At 38.6% G+C, this 14,585-nt stretch overlaps 1 protein-coding gene across 3 annotated transcripts in view; it reads left to right on the forward strand.

Annotated features, from left to right (window-relative positions):
* The window catches only part of IGF2BP1 (insulin like growth factor 2 mRNA binding protein 1), a 57,650-nt gene that overhangs the window by 23,661 nt on the left and 19,404 nt on the right, over positions 1-14,585 (forward strand). For all 3 annotated transcript variants that reach the window (XM_074220590.1, XM_074220591.1, XM_074220592.1), the window contains exons 3-4: positions 10,999-11,047; positions 12,804-12,855. In XM_074220590.1, coding sequence (XP_074076691.1) covers positions 10,999-11,047; positions 12,804-12,855 — 101 coding nt within the window. The remainder of the gene's footprint in view (positions 1-10,998; positions 11,048-12,803; positions 12,856-14,585) is intronic.

Genomic DNA, 14,585 nt, shown 5'->3' on the forward strand with positions numbered 1-14,585 from the left:
CCAGTGCTCTATTCACTACACCACCTAGCTGCTCCAAGTATATGTTTTTGACATAGACTTACATACCTTGATTCATTTATTTTTTAAAAGTTTTTTTATTATTCCAACTACATGCAAAGATAATTTTCAACATTCATTGTTTCTAAGAAACCTCCTCTTGACATTGAATAATCAGCTATAGGTTATGCATATATAACTGTTAAATATATTTCCACATTAATCATGTCATGCACCTTAATTTAAATGAATCTATTTCTAACAGAAACCTGTTGGATGAAAGATTAGTGGAGGTATGACTATGATACATGTGTAAGTGCTTGTAGCATCATAGATTTAGAATTGAAACAAGACTTAACATCTTGTCCAAGGTTCATATGGTACAGAGAAGTAGTTATTTGACTGTGATTCTAAAGGTTGTAAGTGGCACCTTAGTATTGAGATTTGAACGCAGTTTTTTTTGCTTCAATTTTCTTTTCATGCTGCTGTGCTGCCTTCAAATTAAATTATGTAGCAGACCTAATCAAGGAATTTTTAGAGCTGTGAGTGACCATTAAGATGCTCTTCTGACCACAGGCAAGTCACTTAGCCTTGCTGAGCAATATAGCTTCATCACCTGTGCATTTGAGACTATGATATCTGTCAAATTGCTAAACTTACAGGACTATTGATTGAACGAGATGGGTGTGTATATAGAAAATACTTTGTGAACATTAATGTTTATATAAGTTTCTTTTCTGTTCTCCCACTTGTGATTTGTCTCCAAGTCAGACCTAGCAGTGATTGCACCATTGGCTCAGGATCACTGCTTTTGCTGAAAGGGAAATTAGAAGTTACCTAGTTCTGGGGTGGCTAGGTGGTACAGTGGATAGAACACTGGCCCTGGAGTCAGGAGTAGCTGATTTCAAATACAGCCTCAGACACTTAATAATTACCTAGCTGTGTGGTCTTGGGCAAGCCACTTAACCCCATTTGCCTTGCAAAAAAACCTAAAAAAAAGTTACCTAGTTTAGCCCTCAAAATTTGCAGATAAAGAAACCACCTCCCAGAGATATGAAGAGTTTGACTCAAGAGCCTTAGGGTATCTAGAGCAAGGGGAGTATAAGAATCATATAAGGAAGGAATATAGAGAATCTATATTTCTGCAGAAAGCTTTTTGGGTCCCCATCTCTTAAACCAGTGTATTATACGTAAGACTTTGCATGTGTATGACCATCTGCACAAGCTGTCCACACACATTCATACCAATTCCCTTTGGATACTTTCTAATACTCCTTCCCAACTTCCAACAGCCTCCATGAGGGCAGCTTCCTCTCTATCCCATGTCCCCTTCCTGCTGCCTGGCATCCAGCCTCCTGAAGTGTCTTTAGTCCCTGGACACCCCCCCCCCCCACCTTTCTTGATACAATTTAGGCAGGAAGCCCTGGGCATCAAGCCAGCTCCACCTCCCTTATCCTCTCCTCCCCTTCTTCCACCAGCCCCACCTCCTGTCTGAGTTGCTGCCATCCCTGGAGCGTGCCAGTTCCACCCCCTTCAGAGAGGGTTTTCCCAGATGATCTGACTCTGGTGATCCGGCTCTCTGCCCTGGGCCAAGGTCCAGAGATTGCCACCCCCCCCCCCCATACTTCTGTACCATAAAAGGGAGAAGAATAGCAAAGAAATGACTTGATTACTCAATTAAAAATAAAAGAAGCTAAGACTGAAAATCATTTGCTTTCTTTCCCACCTGCTTGCTAGGAGAGATAGTGAGCTTTAATGTAAAGAGTACTAGCCTGGAAGGACACCTGAGTTCCTTTCTATGTTCTACTACTAATTAGCTATATTGTGACTTTAAGGAGAATCACTTCTAGACCTGTTTCCTCACCTGAAACACCTCTAAAATCACTTGCTTCCCATATTCTTATATAATTGGAGATAGGTTAGATGATATTTCTAAAGGTGGAGGAATTGGTAGAATTTAGGGTATAAGACAGTCCCAGTGGGTAAATTCTTCAGATAGTCACCAGTCTCAAATTTCTAACTAGTCATCAACTATGGGTGTTATGAATTGTATTGTCTCTGGCTTTGAATTCTAACTCTGCTAAATACTTTCTGTATTACCTTTTCCTTGTGCCTATGGCCTCATCTGTAACTAACTAATCTGTAACCTAATGAGGTTGGATTAGATAATCTGAGGTCCTTTTCAAGTCTAAAAGTATGATCTTCTGAGTTTTCCCTAGGGGATGCAGGACAACAAAATTAGACTTAGCCCACTCTCTATCTCTTAATAGAATATAGTGGGTAGGGAAACCTGGAGAGTTTCTACAGTTTGTGTGGGTGGATTATAAATAAGACTCCTTCTTTTTCATATCTTAATGGTGACTCCCTCTAAAAGAGTCCTTTCCCCACTAGATGTGGGTACCAGGTGGGAATATTTTCATTCTTAGTTGTTAGGACAACTCAAATTCATTCCTGCTCTTGAGCAGATAATTTATGTAGTTGGATAAATTAAATTAGGGAAACATCCAACAGCCATTTATTGAGTGTCTTTTATGGATGATACTGGTTTCAGACACTGGGGAAATAAAGATCAAAAAATAAAAATAATCCACCAAGAGTTTCTGATTAGCCATGATGAAAATATAAGGATGACTATTGAATATGGAGAGGCACAGTATCATTTCTCTGTTGGCAGATGTGGGAACTTTTGGATGCTTCTCAGATTCCTAGCACCATTTATGCATAATCCATAGCATTTTATCAGAGTGTCTGCTTTGCAAAAGGAATTTTTATAATTTTTTAATGTAAATTTCATTTTAAATTCTTTAAAGTTAAATTGCATGATGTGAATTTGTGAACTGTCTATATGTCCAAAACTTGATTCTTCTTGTATGCTTGAGGAATTTATGGTCTATACTATAATAGGTATGCAGATTAGTAGATATAAGTTAGCGAAACAGAGAAAAACATCAACTGGAATAGCTGCTAGTCCAGTTTGTGACATGGTGATTTAAGGGGGAATGAAATATAAATTAAGGCTGGAAAAGCAGATTGGAGCCAGACTGGCCATTGCAAAGTACAGCCTTTTGAAGATTTCTAATCAAGGAAGAGGACCTGGTTGAGTGAGAATGAGAAGGGGAATGGGGTGGGGAGGTCAACTAACTAAAGATTTGGTAATTGTTTGAATGGGAAGTTATGAGGGAAGGGGGGATGACCCTGAAGTGAACAGTCTTTAAATGACTGGGTAAATTGTATAGTGGTGCTTTAGAACAAATAGGAAATTAAAGGTGTGGGCTGGGTGAGAAGAATTGAATTTTGGACACTACAAACAGTTCTTACTTTATATAAATTCACATCATACACATTTGACTTTAAAGAATTCTAGGGGGCGGCTAGGTGGCACAGTGGATAGAGCCACCGGCCTTGGAGTCAGGAGCACCTGAGTTCAAATCCGCCCTCAGACACTTATTAATTACCTAGCTGTGTGGCCTTGGGCAAGCCACTTAACCCCATTGCCTTGCAAAAAAAACCAAAAAAGAATTCTAAAATAAATTTGCATTTAAAAAATTTCAAAAATTCCTTATGCAAATAAAATGGTATATGACAAGATACTGTACAACATGTATAAGTGGTGGTGGAAGCTGAGAACTGACCTACATCTGAGTCAGTTCCCACATATCTGTTTGACAAACATACACTTGAGGGGAAAAGTGAACCATTTCATAAGTTTGTCAATAGATATGAAAATGAAAATAATTAAAAAAGAGGAAAGAGGATAAAAATTTTCATTGATAGCACACAAGAACCTGGTCTTGCAGTATTGACACTGAACACCATAGTGAATAATGGTTTATGCACTGATTCATTCCTTAAGATGAGAAAGTTTTGTGATGATAATTACATTGCTTTCAAAATGCTACTTATTTTGGATAATGCCCTGGTCACCCTCCCCTCTAAAAAAAAAAGAGTAGATTGAGCCTTTTGGAGATGAGCATCTGATTGAGCTGCTAGCTTCAAAGAAGAAAAGGAAGCTTCCAAACTTGAGTTTGAACTGAAAAGATTCTAAATTAAAAAGGTTTGAAACAGTTGACAAAAGTATTTTGCTATTTGAATGAATTTTTCTTGTAACTGAAAAGTCCAAATAATTCAAAATTTTTAGTAACTCAAAAACTAATTGAGAACACATAAAGAGCAAAAGAAAATTATTGTTCAATTATCTCTTGATAGCTTCATAAAAAATTTAGTTTCCCAGTCAACTACCAGTGATAAAGGCTAGGTGAAATGGGTGGGATACTTATTGCACACACTTACGTTAGATTTACTTGACAGTATTGTGTATACTTCATCATAAACTGTATCTTTACATTTCATAATTCTGTTTATTATCATGGTACACTCTACATTTTAGTACATTTTATGACATGTATAAAATATTTTGTATACGCTTTTATCACAAGCTAACTGAAGTGAGTGGACAGTGACAAATTTGCATTAAACAAAAATCACTTTATACTGAGGGGTAGAATAGTTTGTAGAAATCAAGAGCTTATCTATATTGAGATTGAAATGCTGGTGCTACCTGGTAGATGTGTAGTTTTGCAGACTGAGGGCTATGAAGATCTTATGAAGGTCTTATGATGTCATTAGCAAAGAGATAAATTGAACCTATGGGAGGAGATGAAAAAAGGGAAAAAATATAAAGAGATCAAAGGACAGATATTATTTAATAAGAGAGGCTGGTCAATGGATAGAATTCATAAAGAAGGCAGTTAAAGAATGCTCAGTCAGGTAGAAGAACCTGAGGACAGAGGAGTGTTAAAAGATCCCAGTGTTCTTTGCACCATGGGTGGCACCATCTAAGGGATCATTTAGGTGCCATTATGGGCTAAGGAGCACAGATTTGAACCCAGATCATTGGAGTTTCAGATCAACTGCCTTATTTGACAGCTGAAGAAAACAAGATACATTGTGATAATGCCATCATAAGCAGCAGAACCGGTACTGAGCAGCAAGATTATTGAGGATGTGGCATGTAGTCTGATTATTCTGTTTGGAAAAGCTGACATTTGGTGGTCTACCTCTTGGTATTTAATTGTCCTGATCTGATTGGGGTGTGAACTTCATTTTACTTGAGAAGAAGATGCAATGATTCTTAATTAACAATAGACCCTTTTAAATGTTAAGCTAGAAAGTGGGAGCCAGATGAGCTTAGGAGAGTGACATTCTTTTTAAAGCATGAAGTGAGAGGGTGTTTCTAACTCCCCAGAAATACTAGCTAGCTGTCAGGTGTGTACTCTGCCCTCTCAAGAGGCCCCAGGCTAGTGAGATAGGACAGGTGTCCTGGGCAAAGGCCCCTCCCCCTCCCATGCATTCTAAAGTCTGCTCCCCTTCCCCATTTTCTCACCAACTAACTTGCAACCAGAGCCCTTAATGATAAAAACAAGATTGTTTCAGTAAAGGCCAATTGCTTAGGACTCACAATTCTAGTATATGATCATTCCAACCCTGAGAGGTACCTTTTTTTTTTTAAATTTTAGCAAGGCAGGTGGGGTTAAGTGGCTTGCCCAAGGCCACACAGCTAGGTAATCATCAAGTGTCTGAGGTCATATTTGAATTCAGGTCCTCCTGGCTCCAGGGCTGGTGCTCTATTCACTGAGCCACCTAGCCACCCCTAATAGGTACCTTTCCATAAGCTACAGAAAATGTGGAGCTTGCAAAGCAAGCTTATATAAAGAAAATTCCGGTGGGTTATTTAACCTATAGGAAAGCAACCTTTTTAGGCACTTTGAGCCATATTCATTTGTTATACATGCTAGATAACTCTTCAAGAGAGCAGGTTTGGTAGGACCTCTCTGTGGCAATACTTCATTAGTGTAGTTTGAATCACTATATTTATTCAGAATAAGAGAACATAGAATGTCAGAGCATAAAGGGACTATCTAGTCCACCCACCTCCCTTGGGAAGTCACATTGCTTAACAGATTAAAACTCACATGATCTAGCACAGGCTTCTTACATATTTGAAAGGAACACAATTGCATCTGTCTGACATCAAGGGAACAACTTCTTCAGCCTGTGACTGGAGTGGCATAATGAACGGGTAGGATGGATGTGATTGTTCAAGGTGCTTCCACTCTGAGGAACATTGCCAGACTATGGTATGGCCTCTATCCACAGAGAAGGCTGAGGATCTCCTGGTTCACTGACCTGGGCCTACCAGTCATTTAATATTTCTGAACCTCTCTTTTCTAAAGTAAAAGACTGAAACAGCTAGTAATACCAGTGGATAGAGTATTGACACTGGAGTTAGAGAGCTGAGTTCAAATCCAATTTAAGACATTAGTGTGGGGCAGCTAGGTGGTGCAGTGGATAGAGCACTGGCCTTGGAGTCAGGAGTACCTGAGTTCAAATCCGACCTCGGACACTTAATAATTACCTAGCTGTTTGGCCTTGGGCAAGTCATTTAACCCCATTGCCTTGGAAAAAAAAATCTAAAAAAAAAAGAAATTAGTGTGACTCTGGGCAAGTCACTTAATCCCAATTGTCTCAAAAAAAAAACCGAACAAAAATAAAGGAGAGGGGAAGGGAGAATCCATTTATTGCTTACAGTGTGCCAGGCAGTGGGATAAGTGCTGTACAAAAATCTTGAGAAATAAGTTTCCTCAATGGTGTCCTCTTCTAGCTATTGATATGAGAAGTCAAAAAACCTTTAAGATATGAACTTATAGAATTCTACAGTTCCCCCAAATTTACTTCTTGGTTTTTCATAATTCATTGTTTCTACTGGTTCCCCTTGCTATCAGATTCCCAAACTGGAGGTACAGAATTCTAGAATTCACTGTAGGGCCAATAGTTAGGACACTGAATATCCACCCCACTTATTATGATGAAACTAAGACCAAAAGAATTAACATGGTGGTGGTAGCTCCCCAAACCTGAGACCCAGCTCTCCTGCTAGATTTCTCCTACTCCAGAGCTCTTCCCCCTTCTATCCCTATCCCTATACCTGCAGGCCATCTGGAAGTTGCCCCAGACTGTCTTGAGGATGCCATCTACTGTTCTTGCCTGCCAAATTTCAAGAACTAATTCACTTGACTATAACCTGAAGTGGTCTGCTCAGAAGGAAGAAATCAAAATCCTGCCATAGCCCCTGAATGTTTGTCAACCCACATTGGTTAGGTTCTTAGAGCATTATATTTAATACATTGTATCAAAAATAAGAGAAAGTTGAGAAAGCTTAGAGTTTGTAATGTTGACCTGCTTGTCCTTTAGTAACATTATTGCAGTAGTAATATTATGCTTTTACTACATTTGTAACCTTCAACTCTTTGGAATTAGAGTTTCTTTTTCCTTGCTTTCACTGAATTTACTGACTAGCCTATGCGGTTTGTTGACCTTCTCTTTACAATCTCTTTGATTTGAGGTTTTTATTTTTTGAGAGGAAAGGGTCTGGATTTCCTTGTTTGATGTTGGAGGGTAGAATTGAAAATTCAGTTGGGGATACTGAGAATGTGTTATCAGGGCAGGGTGTGTACCCAGGAGGGGCGGGTGGGGCCCTGCCTATCCAAATGGGGGAGGGGAGGTTTGGGTTCTTTCATTGGATGGGTTGTTCTGTTCTCCCACCCCCCCTTCTAGGGACTGGGACATTCCTGACATTCCAGACAATCTCAAAGCCAATGCTTTCAGGATGTGAATTAACATCCCAAGTAGAGATTTGATTTCACCACTGCCTTACCTCCCCATCCTATTCCCCCCCCCCCATCTCTTAACCAACCTATGGGAAAAGAAAACCCCTGGAGGGGAGACATCATGGGAGCAAATGGACTCTGGTGTGACCTTTGACATGTTTAGACAAAGGATAACCATTTGTTATTTTGTCCCTATTTAAATTTCTAGAGAAGCTGAAGAGCTCTGGGCCCTGGTGATAGATAGCCCCTGGTACTTCTGGGAACTAAATCAGACTCCATAATGGGGACTTGGTCTGGGAGAGTTTGGGGAGAGCCAAAGATTTTGGGCACTTTAAGCTAGGGGTATTAGGATCTTCTTAATTCCAGTCCTATCACCAATTCTTTCATGTGATTATTGGCTCTGGCCCTCAGTTTTCTTCTGGTTGATTGGGTATATTTAGTCATGAACATAATGTTTATATTAGAATTGTGTATTGTCAAATTTGCCTAATAGTGTAGACACGATTTAACTCAGTTGAATTTACTCAATATTTAGGTGTCATTTTTTGGAGGATAGAATGTTTGGTTTATAGGATCATAAAGATGGAAAGGATTGTAGACCATTTTTTGAATCTATCCTTCATCAGGCAGAGGGGTAGGATTCATCATCTGGTCTTTTGGAATTATGATTGGTCATTATATTGATTAGAGTTGAAACTTTCAACATTGTTTCTTTTTTACTATATCATTTGTTATCTGCTACTTACTATAATATTCTATTATATTCATATACCATAATTTGTTGAGCCATTCCTCCATTTCTAGGACTTTACCTCTACACAAAGAACTACTATTCATACATCAGGGTCTTTCTCCTGCTTTTCTGATCTCTGATTCTCTAGGCTATTGACATACATACATACACACACACACACACACACACACACAAACACACCCACCCAGTTTTAACTGGGTCAAAAATTGTACACTGTCTCCCTCAATTTCTGGATATGAAAACTTTAGAAGGTATGTATGGTAATTATGGCTCAATTTCCTGTTAGATATTGGTGAATTATCCAGACTTTGGGGTTTTCCTAGACAAAAAGCAAATTCTCTTGGGGGAATCTAGTTGTGCTAAGCCCTGGAGATTCTAATGTAGGCCACCTGAGACCCCCCCCCCCCTTATCTTCCTTGCATTCCTTTTTCCTGAGGAAAGACTCCTCAGAGAAGAATACTTTTGGACTCCTGTGGTTGTCAGAGTAAATTGATACATCCATAGTCAGGAAACGGTTGTGTTGATTTGATGGCTACTGGAATTATTTCTTTTGATTTCTTCTCCCCTAAGATTATAATATTACTCCATTATCTCAGTAGAGAGGCCTCCAGAATCTTTTCCCTATCTTTTTTTCTCTCTTTAACATCAAAGGCTTGGGATTTGAACTGAGGTCCCAGGTTCAGTCTGTAGGATTTTTCTCTGTGATGTTGAGTAATTTGTCCAGGTTCATAGCATCATAGATTAGAGCTTGAAGGGATTTTAGAGGTCATTGTAGAACAACTCCTCCATTTTATAGATGAGAAAACTGAGGCATAAGAAGGCTACATTCAGATAATAAAACAATATGTAACCCCAAATTTTAAAATTCTAAATTCAGTACATTTTCTGCTGAATATTCATGACCATGATCTTGACCTCCTTGTGTATTAACAAAATTAACAAGATGCAGTCATAAAGCAAGCATTAATATCTGCTGCTTCCTTGACTAAAATCAGAGTTCTGCTGTTCCCTCCTAGAGAGGGCTTCATTCTTATCTTTCTTTGAATGTCCAAAGTGACTCTGATCTTTGCTTTCACTTCTTACAGGAACTAGAGAAAATTGAGAGCTGGTAAATGACTTCAGCAAAGGAGGAATATTTTGACTTTTGGGCAATGAGTGCTTGCTGAATGAATAGACATGGCTCCTGGGTTCTGGGTAACCATAGCAAAAGGACATAAAGAACCTAAGAAGACAGCTAGGCAAAAGTTTGGTTAGCTAACGTAATTTGTTATATGTAAACCTGGCAGCCAGTGCATTCATTGTATTGACTGGTGTAGACTTCATTTACCCATGTCACCAAGAAAGTCAGCCTCTCTGGGTCATAGTTTCCTCTTTTGTAAAATGAAGAAATTTTAGATCAAGTACCCACTATGAGTAGGGTGAAGAGGGGAAGAAGTATAGTACAAAATGTTAAAGGAGTTTGCATTCTCTTGATATTTAGGGAGGAGAGTGAGGTGGGAATGGTGGGAAGTAGTTCTCTTAGAGATTGCTACCAAGAGAAAGAAATGGGTGTGTGGGGAGAAAATGAAACTGTAAGCTCCCTTCTGATGGCTAAGCTGATTCCCTAAATCTATAATTCTGTTGATAATCCCATACTAGAAAAGTAGAGAAGTTCTCTGTTAGAGAATTTCTGAGATTCTACATGTGACCCTTTCTTAGATCTTCAAACTCCAGTCCTATATCCATAGTACTGAGATCTATAGGATCAAAGATTTAGAATTGAAAGATATCTCTTGGATATATTTTATAGATGGAAAAACTGAGACTCAGAATTTGACTTGGCTAAGGGTATACAGAAATGAGTAGAGATTTGAACTTGTATACTCTGGTTCTAAACTGAGTGCTTTCTACTACTCCATTATGTTGATACTATGAAAAGTTGGGGTAGTGTCTTTTTTGTCCTTTGAGAAATAGCTGTGAGTAGGTTAACCTTGAAAGATGGGGATTAAGGTTTTGTAGTGGTATCCATGATATGTATGTGGTTAATGTGGTTAATAGAAATGGCAGTTCCATAGCAGTAATTGGAAAGAACAAAAAGATGAAAGTGAAAGATATAATTATCTTTGCTGACCCATAAAAAGAGCTGAAGAATGGTAACACCCCTCCCCACCTTCCAGAGGTGTGGGTACTGGGCGATGAGGAATATTAAATATAATAATACTGGATATTTTTGATGTATTGGTTGGTTTGAATCTCTTTTTCCTTTATGGTTTACTTTTGTTTTTGCAAGGCAATAGGGTTAAGTGACTTGCCAAAGGTCACATAGCTAGGTAATTATTAAGTGTCTGAGTATGGATTTGAACTCAGGTCCTCCTGACTCCAGGGCTCTATCCACTGTACTACCCATCTTCCCCTTGGTTTACTTTTTACAATTTGTTTCAATGATTCCCTCATTAAGCAGGGAGGAAAGGGGGAAATATTTTTAAAACGAAACTGATGTTGAAACATAAGTCAAGAAGAATTTTAATGGCAATGCCACTGGTTGTCTTGGCCTCTAGATAATTGTCTGGGTGTGAATGACTATTTCTCTTTCCATTTCAGGAGCCGGAAAATTCAGATTCGAAATATCCCACCCCAGCTTAGATGGGAGGTAAGTGTCTTTCAGGGGACCCTCAGGATGGGGAGGAGGAAGAGCAGCTGCTTTTACTGGAGAGAGAAATTCCCTGGGAGGTATATAGAAAGAAAGCACATGTCATTCAAAGTGTGCAGATTGAATAGGGAGGAGGGAAGGTATTCCCAGCTGCTTCTTCATAGTGGGTGTGGAGCAGGATGATCTTTAAGGGAGGAGGTTTCTCATCCTAGAACCTGGGTGACTAGCACTGTGTTGAGAGATTCTGAACCGCTTCTCCAGACCAGGGCTCAGTCTGCAGCAGCAACATCATTGCTGGCATTTATAGTGTATCTGCTATGTGCCAGCTACTTTGCTAAGCACCTCATTTTATCCTCACAACAACCTTGGGAGATATTATTATCTGCATTTTACAGTTGAAGAAACCAAAACAAAAAGATGTTAAATGATTTGCCTAGGGTCACAGAGTTAGTAGGTGCCTTTTTTTGGTTCTTCTTTTCTCTCAACTCCTCAGCATTCTATGACCTCTATTCCTAGCTCCTCATTAATCACTTTCTGATTGTCTTTGTGGTGAGAGGAGGCAAAATTGGGCTTATGAAATGAATGTCATGCCTGGGAGCATTGAAAGTTGCAAAATTATCTTCTCATAAACATCAGTTTGTTTTCCCTTAACTGTGAAATTAGTAATTTTCTCTATTGCTGAGTATACTTTGATAGTCCAGGGCTCCCTCTTGGCATTAAATAAAAGAATCTTAAAAATTGGAAGTGACCTTAGAAGTCAACTAGTTCAATTTATACCTAACAGATATCCATTTTGGGGGGCAAGAGTCCTATAGTAGCTTCTAGTGCAAATTCAGATGTAAGAAAGGTAGCAGTTCCTACCTTCAGGCAGATTCCAGTCATAAATTATGCCTGGGACACTGAAATAGGATGCCTATACCAGAGATATACATGCTCTTTTACAAAAGTATTTCCAGCTGCTATGAGTCATACATAAAAATATGGCCAGCAAGCTTTGTCAAATCATGTGTCTCCACATTTTTGGAGGCAATACAGGTTGGAAAACAACCAGCTTTCATCACAGTTTTGTTCTCTTAAGGACTGAAACAATAATGGGATAACTTTCCCCCAACTGGTCTGACCCATCACCTAGGTCAATGGGTAGACTAGAATATCCAGATGTTCCTTTTTTAATTTTCTGTTCCTTTTCACCATCACTGTCAAAAGGTTAATAGATTCTGAGGCAGATGGTAGAGCTGTAGAGAGAACATTGGCTCTGGAGTTAAGAAGACCCAAGTTTAAATCCAATCTCAAAACACTAGATGTGTGATCCTAGACATATCACTTAAACCTCTGTCTCAGTATCCTCATTTGTAAACTGAGGATAATAAAAGCATCTCCCTTGGAGGGTTATAATTGTAAAGTTCTCTAAAGAGGGCCTTGCAGATAGTAGACACTATATAAATTATTGTTTTTATTACTATCATCATCATCATCACTACTATTCTAATTTAGCCCTGCCCCCACACACCCACCTTAGTTCTTCAAGATTCTCTGGATATTTCTCAAATGGTCTCTAAGAAAGCAGGGGCTTTCATAGAGAATGAAAGCATCTTGAGGGTAATGACTGTTTAGTTTTTATTTTTGTATTTCTCACCAGTGCCTGGTACTGTATTCAGCACAAAATAGGACCTTAAATGTTTGTTCAGTTAATTGAAGTGAAGCTTGAGGATGATTGGAATGGTGTGGGCCATGGACCCTTTCTGTGCTTTTACAGGTGTTGGACAGCCTGCTGGCTCAGTATGGCACAGTAGAGAGCTGTGAGCAAGGTAAGAGGATGAGACACAAACAAGATGGTCTTTGAGAAATCAACTGGCCCTTCTATGGTCATGAAAATAACTGAACTTCACAGAAAAGATCTTTTCAAAAATTCATAAAAACAAGAAAGGGCAGGGTAAGAGAGCAAGAGGCTCAGATGGAGAGTTAAGTGACTTGGGAACTGGCTCTGATCCTGCCATGAAACTCACCTTAATAAAGTGACTTCTGGTCTTCATTTTCTTCCACAATAAAATGTAGGAATTAGATTAGAACAAGACTCCTTTGGCATACTGAAGTCTCTGAACCTCCTTACAGAATAAGGCTTTTAAATATATAAAATAAAATGTATAGAATTTCTAAGGAAACCATTTATTTATGTTTATTTTTCCTATTTCATGTTATGAGTTTTTCCAGCATTCAACTGCTTGCATATTTAGAAGTACACATTTTTCTCCACCCTACCTTCCCACCCTTGTCCTTGTGGTGAGTAGTCTAGTAAAAGTTGTTCATATACATTTGTGTTTAATAGATTTATATTAGTCATTTTGTGTTTGAGCAATTAGGATTAAGGGAAAAGAAAGAAAACCATGGGATAGGAAGGAAAAAAATGATTTTTAAAAAAAAGGGGACATATTATCCATTCAGATTCCATTGGGTTTTTTTGGTTTGTTTTTTTGTTTCCCTCTGGATGAAGATGGCCTGGTCCATAACAGATTCCCCCAGAGTTGTCCTAGAACTCTGAATTGTGCATCTAACCATAGTTGGTCTATCCTCAATGATATTCTTTTTTTTTTAGGTTTATGCAAGGCAATGGGGTTAAGTGGCTTGCCCAAGGCCACACAGCTAGGTAATTATTGTCTGAGGTTGGATTTGAACTCAGGTACTCCTGACTCCAAGGCCAGTGCTTTATCCACTGCACCACCTATCAACCCAGACAATAATATTCTTAATGTGTATAATGTTCCCCTAGGGAAATCATTTATTTTGAAATGGAGATAAACATTTTTGAAGAAGTCCACTGAGCCCTGGTTAAATTAACCCTGTATTGAATGGTCCCTGAAGTTCTTTTCATTTTTTTTGGTTTCCATGAAGAATGTTCTAACTAATATATGAATTTCAGTCATATAAAACAAAGGAGTGAAGGCTTTTATTCCCTCTTTGAGGATGTCAAACACTTCAGATCCTTAATGGGCTATGGCCAGTCTAGGTCACCATAATTCCATTAAAAACACCAAAAAGGGGGCAGCTAGGTGGCACTGTGAATAGAGCACCGGCCCTGGAGTCAGGAGGACTTAAGTACAAATCTGTCCTCAGACACTTAATAATTACCTAGCTTTGTGACCTTAGGCAAGTCACTTAACCCTATTGCCTTGCAAAAAGCAAAAACAAAACAAAAGCAAAAACACCAAAAAGATAATATAAATCCTGGGGAGCTTTCCAGAGACTGATGACCCAAATATGGAAACTAGATGGAAAAAAAGTTAATGGAACTGTTTACCTTGTAGGAGGAAAAGGCAACTTTCAAGTGATTTAATTGAAATATGGATTAGTTTATTATTCATATGTCCAAACATTTATGAGATTACTAGATTGTAAACTCCTTGAGAACAAGGACTATTATCTCCACCAAATTATTAATCAATTGTTTAGTGATTAATAATAATATTTATCTTTATGGAATTGTGTGTTTATGAAGGGAGGAGTTATTACAGAATAACAGAATTGGAAAGTTGACTGTATC

Source organism: Macrotis lagotis, chromosome 2 (assembly GCF_037893015.1).
Source record: "Macrotis lagotis isolate mMagLag1 chromosome 2, bilby.v1.9.chrom.fasta, whole genome shotgun sequence".
NCBI classification, from domain to species: Eukaryota; Metazoa; Chordata; class Mammalia; order Peramelemorphia; family Peramelidae; genus Macrotis; species Macrotis lagotis.